General features: G+C 39.4%; 1 protein-coding gene across 1 annotated transcript in view; it reads right to left on the bottom strand.

Annotated features, from left to right (window-relative positions):
- brinp2 (bone morphogenetic protein/retinoic acid inducible neural-specific 2) overlaps positions 1-13,216 on the bottom strand; it is a 200,546-nt gene that overhangs the window by 56,508 nt on the left and 130,822 nt on the right. Inside the window, exons 3-5 of the mRNA XM_047589661.1 lie at positions 10,244-10,434; positions 7,519-7,700; positions 585-690 (exon numbers count right to left, since the gene is read on the bottom strand). Coding sequence (XP_047445617.1) covers positions 585-690; positions 7,519-7,700; positions 10,244-10,434 — 479 coding nt within the window. The remainder of the gene's footprint in view (positions 1-584; positions 691-7,518; positions 7,701-10,243; positions 10,435-13,216) is intronic.

Here is a 13,216-nt window from a genome sequence, read left to right as displayed (position 1 = left end):
ACTACTGAACAACTTAACATAACAAATTATTATACTAGACATTACACAGAATGAAATGAAAAATATAAATAAAAAATGATATATATATATATAATTCCAGGCTAAAAAAGTGATTGGATGTGAAGAAAGGTTTCTTGTTCCACTGGTACGAGTTCCAAATCATTTGGTAAAAATGTGCTGATGGGCAGAAGAGAAACAAGAAGGCCAATGCATGCATTGCGACTTGAGCTTCACTTTTGCTTCAGGTGCGGTTGAAGGGGTTAGGCCGAGGTCAATGTGACCAGACACAGCCCATCTACACCCCGGTAAGATAACAGATTCCCCATGAGACAGAGAACCAGTCAGGCAGAAACAGACATATAAACTACTGCAGCGTAAAGCAAAGGGTCATCCCAGCCAGCTACTACACACCGGAGGTGATAGGCTTGGCAGAGTGGTGGATGGAGTGTGTGGAAAAATAAATAAATAAATAAGTGAATCTTTTCTCCAGGGCTAAGAATGTATGTGTATGTGCTGAAATTGAAGATAAATATATGTGAGAAAGAGTGTGTGAGTGTGTGTATGTGTGCGTTATTCGGCCTTACCCTTTAGGTGGATCTTATTTTCCGGGCTGTGCACCAACACCGAGCTAACTGAATCCAAGCTGTCATAGTTGCTGCAGCCGAGAGGACCCGTCCTTGTTTCGGTTACCTAGGAAACAGGGAGAAGGACAGATTGATTTACTTTTCAGCACATATATGTTTTAATGCCACATTAGCAGTGAATGAGGTGGACATTTCTGGCAAAAAAGTACAGATCTCGTGACAAGTGGAGTGTGTGTCTGTGAAGACAGGCGGGAGTCCTGATGCGGCGGAGCCCTCTGTCAGCAGAGAAAACCATCTCTTTTTTTTTCTTTCCCTCCCCACACCTGCAGCCACAGCTGGCTACAGGTGCGGCCTGTCTCCTTCGTGAACAGTGGAAGCAAAGGAGAGAGATGACAAAAGTTAGGTGCTTGTGCAGCAAGTGCAGGTGTTTGCATACTTTTTACCAATAAGAGATAGATAGATAGATAGATAGATAGATAGATAGATAGATAGATAGATAGATAGATAGATAGATAGATAGATAGATAGATAGATAGATAGATAGATAGATAGATAGATAGATAGATAGATAGATAATGTTAATACTATGGTGGCCCGCCAGGGTCTAATTTACTCTGCCATTGTCTTAATCGGAAATATTTTTGCATGTTTCCAAAACTGTTGTGCTTGTTTTTTCCTGTTGCTCCGAAAGCATCTGTCCCTCCCTCCGCTCCCGAAGGTGCCTCCCCCAAGACCCTCCACACAAACACCAGTCGCTCACCTGCTTTCTAATTCAACCTGATGGAGAAAACAGAACCTGCGTAGCATGAAAAGCTATTTGTGTTGTTTGAAAAACGTTTTCTACGCTGAATATTTATTTAATTGTACATACATCTGCTCATAGCATGTCACATTTCAAAAGTTTAATGTTTAGCATTCATGTACATGAACTGCACAGACTGCTGCTATTTGGTGCAAAATTAAATATCTGCGTTATTACAGTGATTTAAAGACAGACTGGTACAGAATGCATGCTCTCATTTGATACACTTCACGAAAAAATAGGCGCATGAAATTTTGTGGGAAACACTGCCACCTTATTTTCTATTTGTACCTCTGTTTCCATTGATTTATTAATGAGTCTTATTTAAAATGTGCACACAGAGTACACAGGGCATAAAACAATATCCCTACTGACCCCTGTGGGTGGTCTTTTTCCATCAAGCTCTGATTCTCTACCAGTTGGGAGCTTGAGGGTCCAGCATAACTGGATGTATTTTCTTTTCTTTACTACGTACTGTGAATAGCAAGGACTCATTACCAGCTACTTGATATTCTTTACCTCTCTACTTTTTTGTCAACATTGTACAACATTGTACTCCCCAAAACATTGTTCAGACTCACCTTCTGTAGCAATTAAAACATTTTCTCTTAAAAGAAATAATGGAAAAAGCAAGTCACTTTGTGAGTCAAACATCCCTGAAATGCTGTGTCATAAAGGTCAATGAAATATTCATCACAGCACAAACATTGGGAGTTGAGTGACCTCAGATTTTTTTTTAAAGTCGACTAATATGCGTTGAAAGGCAGGCAGAGAAATGAGAGAGTGCAAATGAATAGAGAGAAAAGTGAAGTACCTAGAGATGAAGGGCAAAGAAGTACAGGAAGGAAGGAACAAGAGAAAGAAAGAAAAAAAGAAAGTTAAAAAATGAATAGGATACAAAGTAAAGGAAATATTCCAGAAGTGAGTGTTCAAAACGGTACAGCGTTAAAATATGAATATGGCCTTTGGCAAATCCATTCTTGAGTTAAATCAGGATATTTGGCAAATGTTGCAGGCTGCTCAAATTTACCATCCTCCTTCACATCTTCTGCCTTGCACTAAGATTACATCTCTTATCAAAAGGCATGGGAAGTTATCCTTGAAGCCGCTATAAAAGATACACATCTCAAACATCTTTTAAAAAAAAAAAAGAAAAAAAGAAAGAAACAACAGCCAGGCATCGCTGCGATTCAGTTAAAGATTAATGAGAGATGAAGGCGAGCAGCAGTAGAAGATTAGTGAAGGCGGAAGAGACTGCTTTGAGTTGTTTTAAATTACTGATAATCCTGTTTAAAGAAATTAAAGAAGAACTGTTGCATCTCCTTCGTGGTTTTCTTTGTTTGCGCATAAATATCTGTTTTCTGCCATAGCCTTCTTGTTTACAAATTACTATCTCTAAAAACGTGTAAAAAGCCATGAAAACAGAAGGGTAGTATGGCTATCTGTGTATAATCATAGTAAGTAGTTGGCTAAAAATCAATGGTGTTTTCTGCACCACGTTTACCTTATTATTTATCCATTCATTTGCAGTGCTATTGTTGAAGTTTTTCTCCAGGCAAGTACAGTATATTGTTAACCTGATGCAGATCAAGTTCAGCTCTTAAAAATGGTGAATGGACTATGGACTATGGCTATGGAATAAAATGAACCCATTACTGCAAGGCTGTATTAACCCAAGTGGTTCCTTTTTGAACCAGTCTCTGTATATGGTGGTTAAACTGGCCTCTGATTGCCACATGTCTAAAAGGGAAACTGTCAAAGTTACTACTGAACAGTAGCTTGTTAAAATGACAGAAACGGTGTTAATGGAAAATACCAGTTTTTACCTTTCCATTAATGAGGTATTGTGACTTGACAGCTCATGCTAACTATGCTCCCTCACCTTTTGTGGTACTACTTTGGGGAAAAGGGATTCTACTATGTCTGTCAGGAAAAAAGTATGCTGTACGTATGCCTGGAATAACAGTTTTACAGTGCATTATGATCATTCATTTAGGGTAAACTCACCATGGTACGGAAGAGTATTAGGGCCACCCTTGAAAAGAAAAAAATGAGAGGAGGCAGATTTCATTTTTATTCATCGTGCACTTTGAGAAAAAAGCTGAAATGTCGCAAATAAAGTCGACCTTTTGTGATTATAACAACCTACGGAAGAGTGTTAGGACCACCGCAATTCATTTATTTATTCATATTTACCACTATTACCCACTATTTAAGCTTGCATGAATGAGGCCACCTCTTCCAAGCTTGTGCGATTTGTCTTTCAAAACAGTTGCAGTTTTCGGCACAAAGTCTGACAATTACACTGTGTTTGTGAGCTAAAAGAGAAAGTATCACTTTGTTACTGAAGTGGAGTCTGAAGTATAGTTTCACCACTTCATCTAGCTGCCTGCACAGCATTTTGTAGAAGTAGCCACATGTGCTGGTGGTTATAGTCTCAAAAGGTCGAGTTTTTTCTCGACTTTTTTTCTCAAAGTGCATGATGGAAAAAAAATTGACTTCCTCTCATGTTTTTTTTTTTTCTAATACTCTTCCGTACCATGAGACCTGCTCACCCTGCATGACATAAATCGAAAGGAAGACACTTCCTGACAGTTATCCACAAAGTGTTCACAAAAGGCAACTGGACTTCTGAGACTTTCTTACACTAGCTGATGCTAATCTCTCAAACAGTTTTCTGGCCCACATTGAGTGACTCTAGAGAATGAAAACACACTACAAATTTGAATGCAATTGCAAAATGCAATTTGAAATAGATACAATGATGTAACTCTTGTCTCTGTTCTGTTTCTTTTCTGTTATTGTGATTTATGTATACTTCAGGCTGTAAAAACGTACATGTTACCCAAACTCCTTCTAATGCGCACATTTTTTCTTTCATTATGACCTCAGCCCAAACCGTAGTTAGGAAGTGATCAAAACAGCGGTAAAACTTTGGAGGCAAACAGAATCTGAAGTGTGGTCGTAGTAAATGATTTTACCATAGAGGTGCAGTCATACATCATATCTGCAGTTATTTGCATTTGCTGCCGATGTGAACTTAGATATGAACTGAGCAGGAGATGTAGCACTTGAGTTTCCATGTATATGTAGAAAAAAAAATTGAATTTGCATTAATTTGCCGATGTAAATATCAGCATAGTGTATACTCTGTCTATAAATGCATCATCATTTAACGTTTTAGAATTGTGGTACTTCAATAACAATCCATCTGAGAGTTGTCACTCTGATCTGTGCTTTCATTGTAGACTACTAGGATCTATTCAAAAAGTGGCATCATTGTCTGAGTTCTCTTGTAATCCTAAAAAACAACAACAAAAAAATGTTTTATTTGAATATTCCTAGCAGCACTGGAGAATATTCCGGCTACGCGAGACTGAAGTACAACATAAGAAAATAGAGCTTTTAGTTCCAATTTTTTTTTAGGCAGTACTTACTATATTGGTCAATGAAATGAGTTAATTTGTGCAAATAGCTTTTTACCACAGCATGATTAAGTTTCATAGACGAGTACTGCGTCTCTGTGCACTTTCCTTGCTGATTTTGCCTCTCAGAGCCCCAGCGCTGCGGTAAAAATACCTTGCCTTCCAATGAGCCGCACAGACTCAGACTTCCTCTCTCATTTCCACACAAGCAGATTTCACGCAGACGTCATGGAGGATTTTTTTTTTTTATTTTGTCACACAACTATAGCTACACTGGATGTGTGACTGAGTTCCTCCACTTTATTGCTGGAGACAGAGATAGTGTATTTCACTCCCACCTCCTACTCGGTGCTGCATCGACACAGAGCCCAGAGGCATACACAGACACAGGTCAAGTACATCCCACTCAGTGTCGCGTCCTCTCGGGTGATGACTTGATATGGCAGAACGTGGCACAGCAGGTGGTTCGCATACCCGAGATACTCATTTAGAAGAAATATGGAGAAGACGCTCTTTTTCAAGTGGGAGTTTGTTGTCTATTTGTAGCGTGTTCGCTCCTAAATGTGTGCAAAATAAGCAGGTATTTGTAACGGCTAAGGCACAGGATTATTTACCTGCCTGTCAGTCTTCTAAAGCTGCTCTATTCAGGTAATCATGGACAGGTAAATCAGGCAGTATGTGCATTTTTTGTGGATTTTAATTTTTTAATAAGAGACTCTTAGAATGCTCATATTCGATATCTAAATTGATGTGCACATAACACATGGTTGGATTTAGCTAACGCACACAGTGTCCGGGGAACTGTTAGCCTGTTTTGTCATGTGGGTTTAATTGTTAGATCTCCTATGCTTTTTGTGGCCACGTCTGTCACTGACTGCGCTGCACTATGAGTCATTACTCATTCCATTTGAGAGCAGCGTCAAGTAACATTCCATCTACATCCACAGCACCCAGTTGCCAAATTGGAGTTTTAAATATGCTGATGCACAACCTGCATCTTCCTACAGTGTGCCTCAGCTGTTCTCGGCAGATAGTAGACGGATTTGGTCCATGAATCGTTTTAGCTGCACTAGTCACTCATTAGCTTTAGCTGAAACTGAATTTCATCTGTCACATAGAATTCACATGGAATATCATAAGTGCATAAATTTAATGAGTCCATAATCCTAATGGACTGAAAGAAAGTCACAGGTCACATCTCAGCTGTAATTCTGGTTAGTTTTTCCTTTCAGTCGGCGTCTTTTCACCTTGAGGTTTTTTTGGGGTTTTTTTTGGTTTCTTTCTTCACTAGGACACAATACCTCTGGTACAGCCCTGGTTTCCTGCCTTATGTTAGGCTCTTACATGTAGTTCTCCCCATTTTAATGTTGCCTTTACTAACACTTTCTCCCATCACAAAGCTTGTTTGTAGCCGGGCAGATGAGATGACTCTGTACCCTTTAAAAGAGTTTCAAAGAGTCATTGGCATGTCCTTGTTGCTGACAGCTGGTGTTACTCATGCCATTTAGAGCATTACTTGATTTTTTTCTACGTCCATTTCCTCCACAACCTGACAGGGGCACAGGAAGTGTGATTTTACCGAGTTAAACTCCAAAGAGTTTTACTTTTTACAAGTAGAAAAAACCTGTGTGTGTCACGGCATGCTATCTTTTCACCAAGCGCACTCACGAAGAAGCCACCCTATTCAAGGTGCACGCAAACTTGACATTTAGCAATTACTCATCTCAATCAGATTTGCTATTTAAGTTTGAGCATGAAAGCGCGGTCCACCCACCCACACACCTGCTGCCATCACATAAAAGCCAACAAATCTGTTCTGATGTGGGAAAAAAAATGTATGTATTGCTTGGTTATGCCTAGCCTCCAATCAGGCAAAAAGAAGAAAGAAAAATATTCTAACAAGGTAAAACCAGGCAGGGGGAGATAATAGGATCTATTTTGGAGTGTTTTCGAGTAGATTGTGAGTCTTTACAATTAGTGATGAAATGAGCTAGAGAAATCCAGGTGGCAGAATTAGGCAAAATATTGTATGACAATGAACTGCATCAAGGTGAGTTATATGTCCACTAAGTAAAAAGAACCTTAAAGGTAAGAGCTATTGCGCGTTAAAAGGGTGTAAGAGCAGCTCAAAATTTATAACCACTTTGTACTAAAAATCATGTGTGATACAACTGCCCACGGGAGAATACGCCGTATCTTGTACCCAGTCAAGGGGGTATACGTGAAGATACACTGTCTATAAATCTGCTTTTCCCATTAGACTAGACAAAATAGACATTTGCCATGCTTTAGTGCCCTCACTGACTCCAGAGGCACGCTTTTAATCCAGCTCGCATCATTTAAAAAATGTTGTTCTCGTACACTCTCTTCTCTCTCTTGCCAGCGTTTGAGCAACGACGCACCTTGAAAATAATCTTGAAAACAGATTGTTTGTTAGAGCTATTTCTTCTAGGTGCAGAATGGAACGATTCATTCCAAAGGGACGGTTTTATAGCGGTGTTTGTGTGTTTATCTCGATTGGTGGTTGGTTATGTACACTGAGCCCACTGTATATATGGCAAACAAACTGCGCATTTTCATGTGATGTGCGCCATTTACAGAAACAGATATTTTCCATCAAAGCCTGAAATCATAGACTATACATCTGGAAACATGGCATAAGTAGATTTGCAGTGTGTGTGTGTGTGTGTGTGTGTGTGTGAGGCACCTTAATAGCAGAGGTGGCAATCTGAAGATGGTGGAGTCGCCTTAGGGTGCTCTCTCGGTCCGTGAAGTAGGAAGCCGCCAGCTGATGGAGCAGCTCCAGAGACACCACGGAGCTGTTGCTGTTGCCTTCTGACTTCTTGTTGAGCTTCTGCTTGTCCAGGAAAATGGTCAACGACTCTTCTCCTGTGGATCAATAACCAATCAACACGCCGTCCATTATTATTTTTCACCGAGCTGTAACGAAGCACACTCATTGGAGAAACTGCTCATGGAGGAGCTGGAGTGAGCTTCTGTTTTGAGCTTTCCTTGGCAGGCTTTTGCCGTCTCTCTGCGGTTTTGTGGTTCGTCTGCTATATCGCAGATAATGTATCATTTGTCTTGGCTTTGCTCTCTTTCATCACTCAATTATAAAACTATTACCAGTGAAGTCACGCAAAAACAAGACAACAGGTTATACATTAGATAATAAAGTAGAAACTAACAGTCACTCCTCTAGTGCTCATAAATGGCTGCTGATCTTTCAAACTTTTTTTGGCACTCTGGCTCTGTATCTGCTGGAAATGCTCCAAACTTCCTGAATCATCCAACATGCACTCCACACATTTGGAGCAGACTTACATTTGGAGACTAACACCCTTACATACAGGCATGTATAGGTACTATAAGGTGGTTAATTTAAAACAAATAAACAGGAGCAAACCAATGCTGACTTGTCATAGCATCACAAGTCTACTTGTTTGGTGATGCATTGACCTGCTAGTTTAAAGAGGAACTACATACAGTATGAGCTCCATACTTCAACAAGTATGTGCCCCTATAGACATAAAAGGTGACTTTATAGTCATTACAAGGTAACACTGTTAGTATAACAGTATAGTCTAACTTTGGAGACTTGTTGGAGACTGGGCTTTCAAATGTGTACTGTGTCAATTTCAATTGAGAATAGTGCCTTTTTGAAACATGTTACTCCCTGTCCAGACTGACAGACTGGAGTAAGTAAATCACAGAGCATTTCCTGTCATTTGTTTTAAACCCCATTCACAATGATGAGTTTAATTACCACACACTGCAGAGTGGTGCCACTATCCACTAATTCTGGGGGGCTCAAGTGTCATATTCAGAAAAACTGTCACTCCCGAAGTGTCTTGCTGAGCATATGTTTTGGCAAAATCAGACAAAAAACACTTTCCCGGAGCACACACTATTTTTCATCTGCGTTATATTCACAGTGAGAGCCCAGACGCTTTAAAGCCATTCAGATAATCACAGAGACAGCAACACTGCGTATAGATATATGGGTGTTCAGTTGGGTTGTGACACCTAGGGTGTTTTTTTCAATTCCCTATTCATGTTAGTACAGTATATTTAACCTCAGTCACGGCATTTAATTATTACTTTTTCATTTCAAATATAAATTTATCATCCGCATTGTTCAAAAGAAAAAATGTCATTCTCACAATATAAAGCATCTAATTTTATGGATGTAAAAATTACCACTTTGAGGCCCCGCAGCTAGTTTTTGACATTCATTAAGTCAATTAATTCACTTCATGTATTTAGCAAAATGCACTTCCCAGATCCGCGCAACCACAGCTGGCGAGCCAGACATAAAAAGCAGCCGAGACTGGAGCGAAAACAGCAGAACAAAAGTGGCCCAAAAAAAATAAAAAAATAAAAAAATAGATATCTGGCATGTGTGCATTCATTCGGCCATGGGCTCATCAGTATGCAGACCGGCTCTGCCCATTTAATTGAGGCTGTTAATTACATATAGTCTAACTATCAGTGCCACACTGCATTCATCTTTTTTTTTTTTTTCTTTCTCCCACGCCAATGTTCCAGGGCATTCATCCAATGATAAGTGTCAGTAAAGTTAGGTGTCTGTGGATGGAAATGGATTGGCTGTTAGGAGACTGTGTCTGTCAGAAAACAGGATTTAAGTAGTGAACAGTGCGTATCCAAGGGGGATGGTGGCAGTCAAAGATGTATGGCTAATTTCAGTATCAAATGATCGCATTTGTCATAATTTAAAGTCCATTATATCACTTTTTAAATGAGAAAGTAGGCTGCACCGTGTTACACATTCACTGTTTATTACAAGCTTGACTAATGTGACAACCCCAGCCTTGTAAACCCTGCTTAGAGACGCTTACAGAAAAAAATGATATTGAATATGAATGTCTCTAAGTCGTCATATTAAATAGCAAATATATATATATATATATATATATATATATATATATATATATATATATATATATGATGACAAGGATCAGTGGTATATTAATGTCTAGATGTCATCACATGAATAGCATGGTGATCCCGTTTTAGTGAGTTACTTCTTTCCTCAGGGATCGATGCTGAAAAGACACCCAATAACAAGCGACATGTTCTAAGAAACAGGCCGGTTTAATTCCTCTGCTTTGTGAGGCTCTTGCAGCTGTGGGAAATGTTCATCAGAGGGAAAGATGAGTGGAAAATTACAACTGTGGAAAACAACCCTGGTTGAATGCTGCAGGTGCAAGGTGCGGAAACTCTTGCAATTGTTGCTTTTCACCTGATAACCTTCCTCGATAAAAGAAAAAAGAAAAAGCTTACACTCCTGCACCGCTACATGCTCTAACTCCTCGGAGACCCAAATTGAATAGCTCCTCTATTTTTGGTGTGTCCCGCCACTTCCTAACCCGAGAATAAAGGCGAGTGTGTCATCTGCAGTCGTTCCTTACCTCCCAGGGTAGCAGAAACTAGGAAGTGGGTCCCATACTTCTTGATGAGGTTTTCGTTGATTTGCTGCAGGGTTGGCCGTCGCCCTAGTAACCGCAGGTTGCGTAGAAACTCTGGCGCTAAGGGCAACGGAGCTTTAAGGAAATCTCTCTTCTCTGTGGCCAGGCTGTTCACCTTCCAGTGGCTGAACTCCCTGCAATTATAAACACATTAACAAGTGAATACACACTCATAGGTACTTCAGCAATGTAGAAGAAAATGGACTTTCATAATGAGTGAGATACACTAACAAACAGAATGTCATATGCTCTCAAAAATAAATAATAGATGAGCAATACGTTGTTGTAAGTGATTATAGGGTGATATATGATTGTTATTGGTCCCTGATCACACATCCACAGTGGGTCTGGTGTTGCTGAGGGGAAAGGGAAGAAACATTACGACACAGACAATCTTGTGTTGTGAGACGACTAAAAAACAAGAATGAAATAACAACTGAGGACCCCTGTGTGGGTGGCTAAAGAAGATCGTAAGAGATATCCATTTTCTACTCTTTTTTTTTAACTGTCAGTATCACGGTCCACAAAATTATGACATGAAAATTACCGACCAGTACGTCCTTAAAAAATCCCTTGTCTTGTGAGCACATACTTTTCCTTGCCTCATCTGGCCCATTATTGGACTAATATTGTTCATTTGTGCCATAATTGGGCACATCGAGTGTTGTTAAAATCCAGACAGCGTATCAAATTATTTTTAACATTCATTTTACAATTATAATTGTACCAACTTACAATCATTAACATGTCTGCATGAATATTTGTTGCTTTTATTGCAAGTCAAGGTCACCCCAGTGTTGCCAGATGCTGCATACCAAATAATTGTATAAAGTTTCTTACTGATGCCAATCAAAGTTCATTCAAAAACCAGCCTGATTTTAATTTATATACATCACAGAAATCTGAGTTGTTACACAGTAGTTCTAAATGAAACTTAGCTTGAGAATATCCACACACATATCCACAGTTTGAGAATAAATCTCCTGACATACAATAACAGATTTTAAGAGTGAGCTTATGGCAGTAGCCATGCCATAGGATGTCAGCAGAGCTGTGATTAAACAATTATATCTTATATATTTTTAAAATATATTTGCCAGACTGTTACATGTTCAGGTGAGACGAAATAAAACTGAGGCACCTTGAAATTTAGAGATTTGAACAACTACTACTTGTACATACAAAGGGCTAAATAATCAGATATGCTAATTGTTGGAAACACTGGTCTGCCTGCACTGCTGTCTAGAGTAGAGCGTTAATGCACCTACAGCTCACTTGGGTACCACATTTAAATGCAACATCTGGAACAGTGGCTGCCTTTATTCTCAGTTGTGGTCTTGTTTGTTCACATTTAATTCAAAGAAATCTCTTAGATTAACGTAGTAATTATTGAATGATGTTAGAACGATACATGTGGGACCTGGCCTCCATTAAGCAAATTAGGCATGACCACTCTGGGCTTTGTGAAGCCAGCAACTATACTTTAGGATTACTGTTGAATGCCAGTGATATAATTGGTATAAAGATGCAGAATCTTCAAAGTGACCATATAAATGTCAAAATGCTTCATTAGTCTTCTGCATTATGCCTCTTAGCAGTTCTAGTTATTTCTTTAAAGGTCCAGTGGGATTTACAAGGGATTTACAACAACGTTTCATTGACAATTAATTGAAATAGTTTTTTTTTTTTTTTTTGTTCAGGAACTTTAACACAAAACACCATTAGATACTGAACATGATCTCATTAATGAACAAAAAAAATAAATAAAAAAATCAGTTGTAATGGCCACTGATCAGTCACAACATTATGACCACAGACAGGAGACCTAAAAAACACTGTCCATCTTGTGACATTAAAATGTTCTGCAAAGAAAGATTTGGACCTGGTTTTCATGTGGATGTTACTTATACACCACCCCATCAGCCATCCCCAGCAGGATACAGCCTGAGACAGACACACACACAACAACACACTAACAACTAAAAAAACATGAAGAACAGCACAAGGTGTTGACCTGGCCTCTAAATTCACTAGATCCCAAACTGATCAAGTATCTGTGGGATGATCCACAGAGGCCCCTCCCCTCTACCCATAGAACTACATTCCACAAAAAATCTGTGTTTCAGGGGCAAATACGGTGCAATACAAATGACACAAATCTATTAAACAGTCCCCAAATATATAGTTCATCATTATGCTTACTTATATATATATATATTTATTATAATTATTATAGAACATCACCAGGCTTAAGCCAACGGCTCTTCTAAATGTTCCTGTTCAGAGTATAATTGCGACCTTTGAGGCAGAGCAACACTTTAATGACCAGACTTCATTAAAGTGAGTCCACTTCTTCAGCTTCACCAGACACACAAGGCAGTGGCACCGACCTTACAACAGGTCAACAGGACACAGTGACAGACAGAGCGAGAGCGAGAGCCTGGAAAATTCATCCATTTCAAGTGGCCAATATAATTTCATCACTTCGCTCCTGCTACGGCGGAACCCCGAGGTATGTGAAGATTATGCAAATGCCAGCAGAAAAGTAGAGATCCAGCTCATCTGCATAAATTTGCTGGCAAAACAAACTGCCGTTGAATATTAGCACATTATATGTGCATTTGCGCTGAACAAAATAGCAGCAGTGACACAGTGTTTTCCCATGAGTGAGCCTCCTCCCTCTCACACACACATACACAGAGGGAGGTACATACTATATCACTGTCTCCATTTCCTTGGCTGCTCTTAAACTCCTTTTTTGGCGGTCAAAAGTTTACAATTACCTACAACACAATACAATAATTATGATGTCGGCAGCATTGTGACTGCAGTATGATACATACAATAGGGCAATTCCCACGATACTGCACAGCAAACATGCCCAGGGTCATTCAGATAGTACCACTGTGAAGGCAG

The sequence above is a fragment of the Mugil cephalus genome, chromosome 7, assembly GCF_022458985.1.
Source record: "Mugil cephalus isolate CIBA_MC_2020 chromosome 7, CIBA_Mcephalus_1.1, whole genome shotgun sequence".
Taxonomy (NCBI): Eukaryota; Metazoa; Chordata; class Actinopteri; order Mugiliformes; family Mugilidae; genus Mugil; species Mugil cephalus.
The sequence above is the reverse complement of the archived record's forward strand: the minus strand, read 5'-3'. Positions and strand labels throughout refer to the sequence as shown.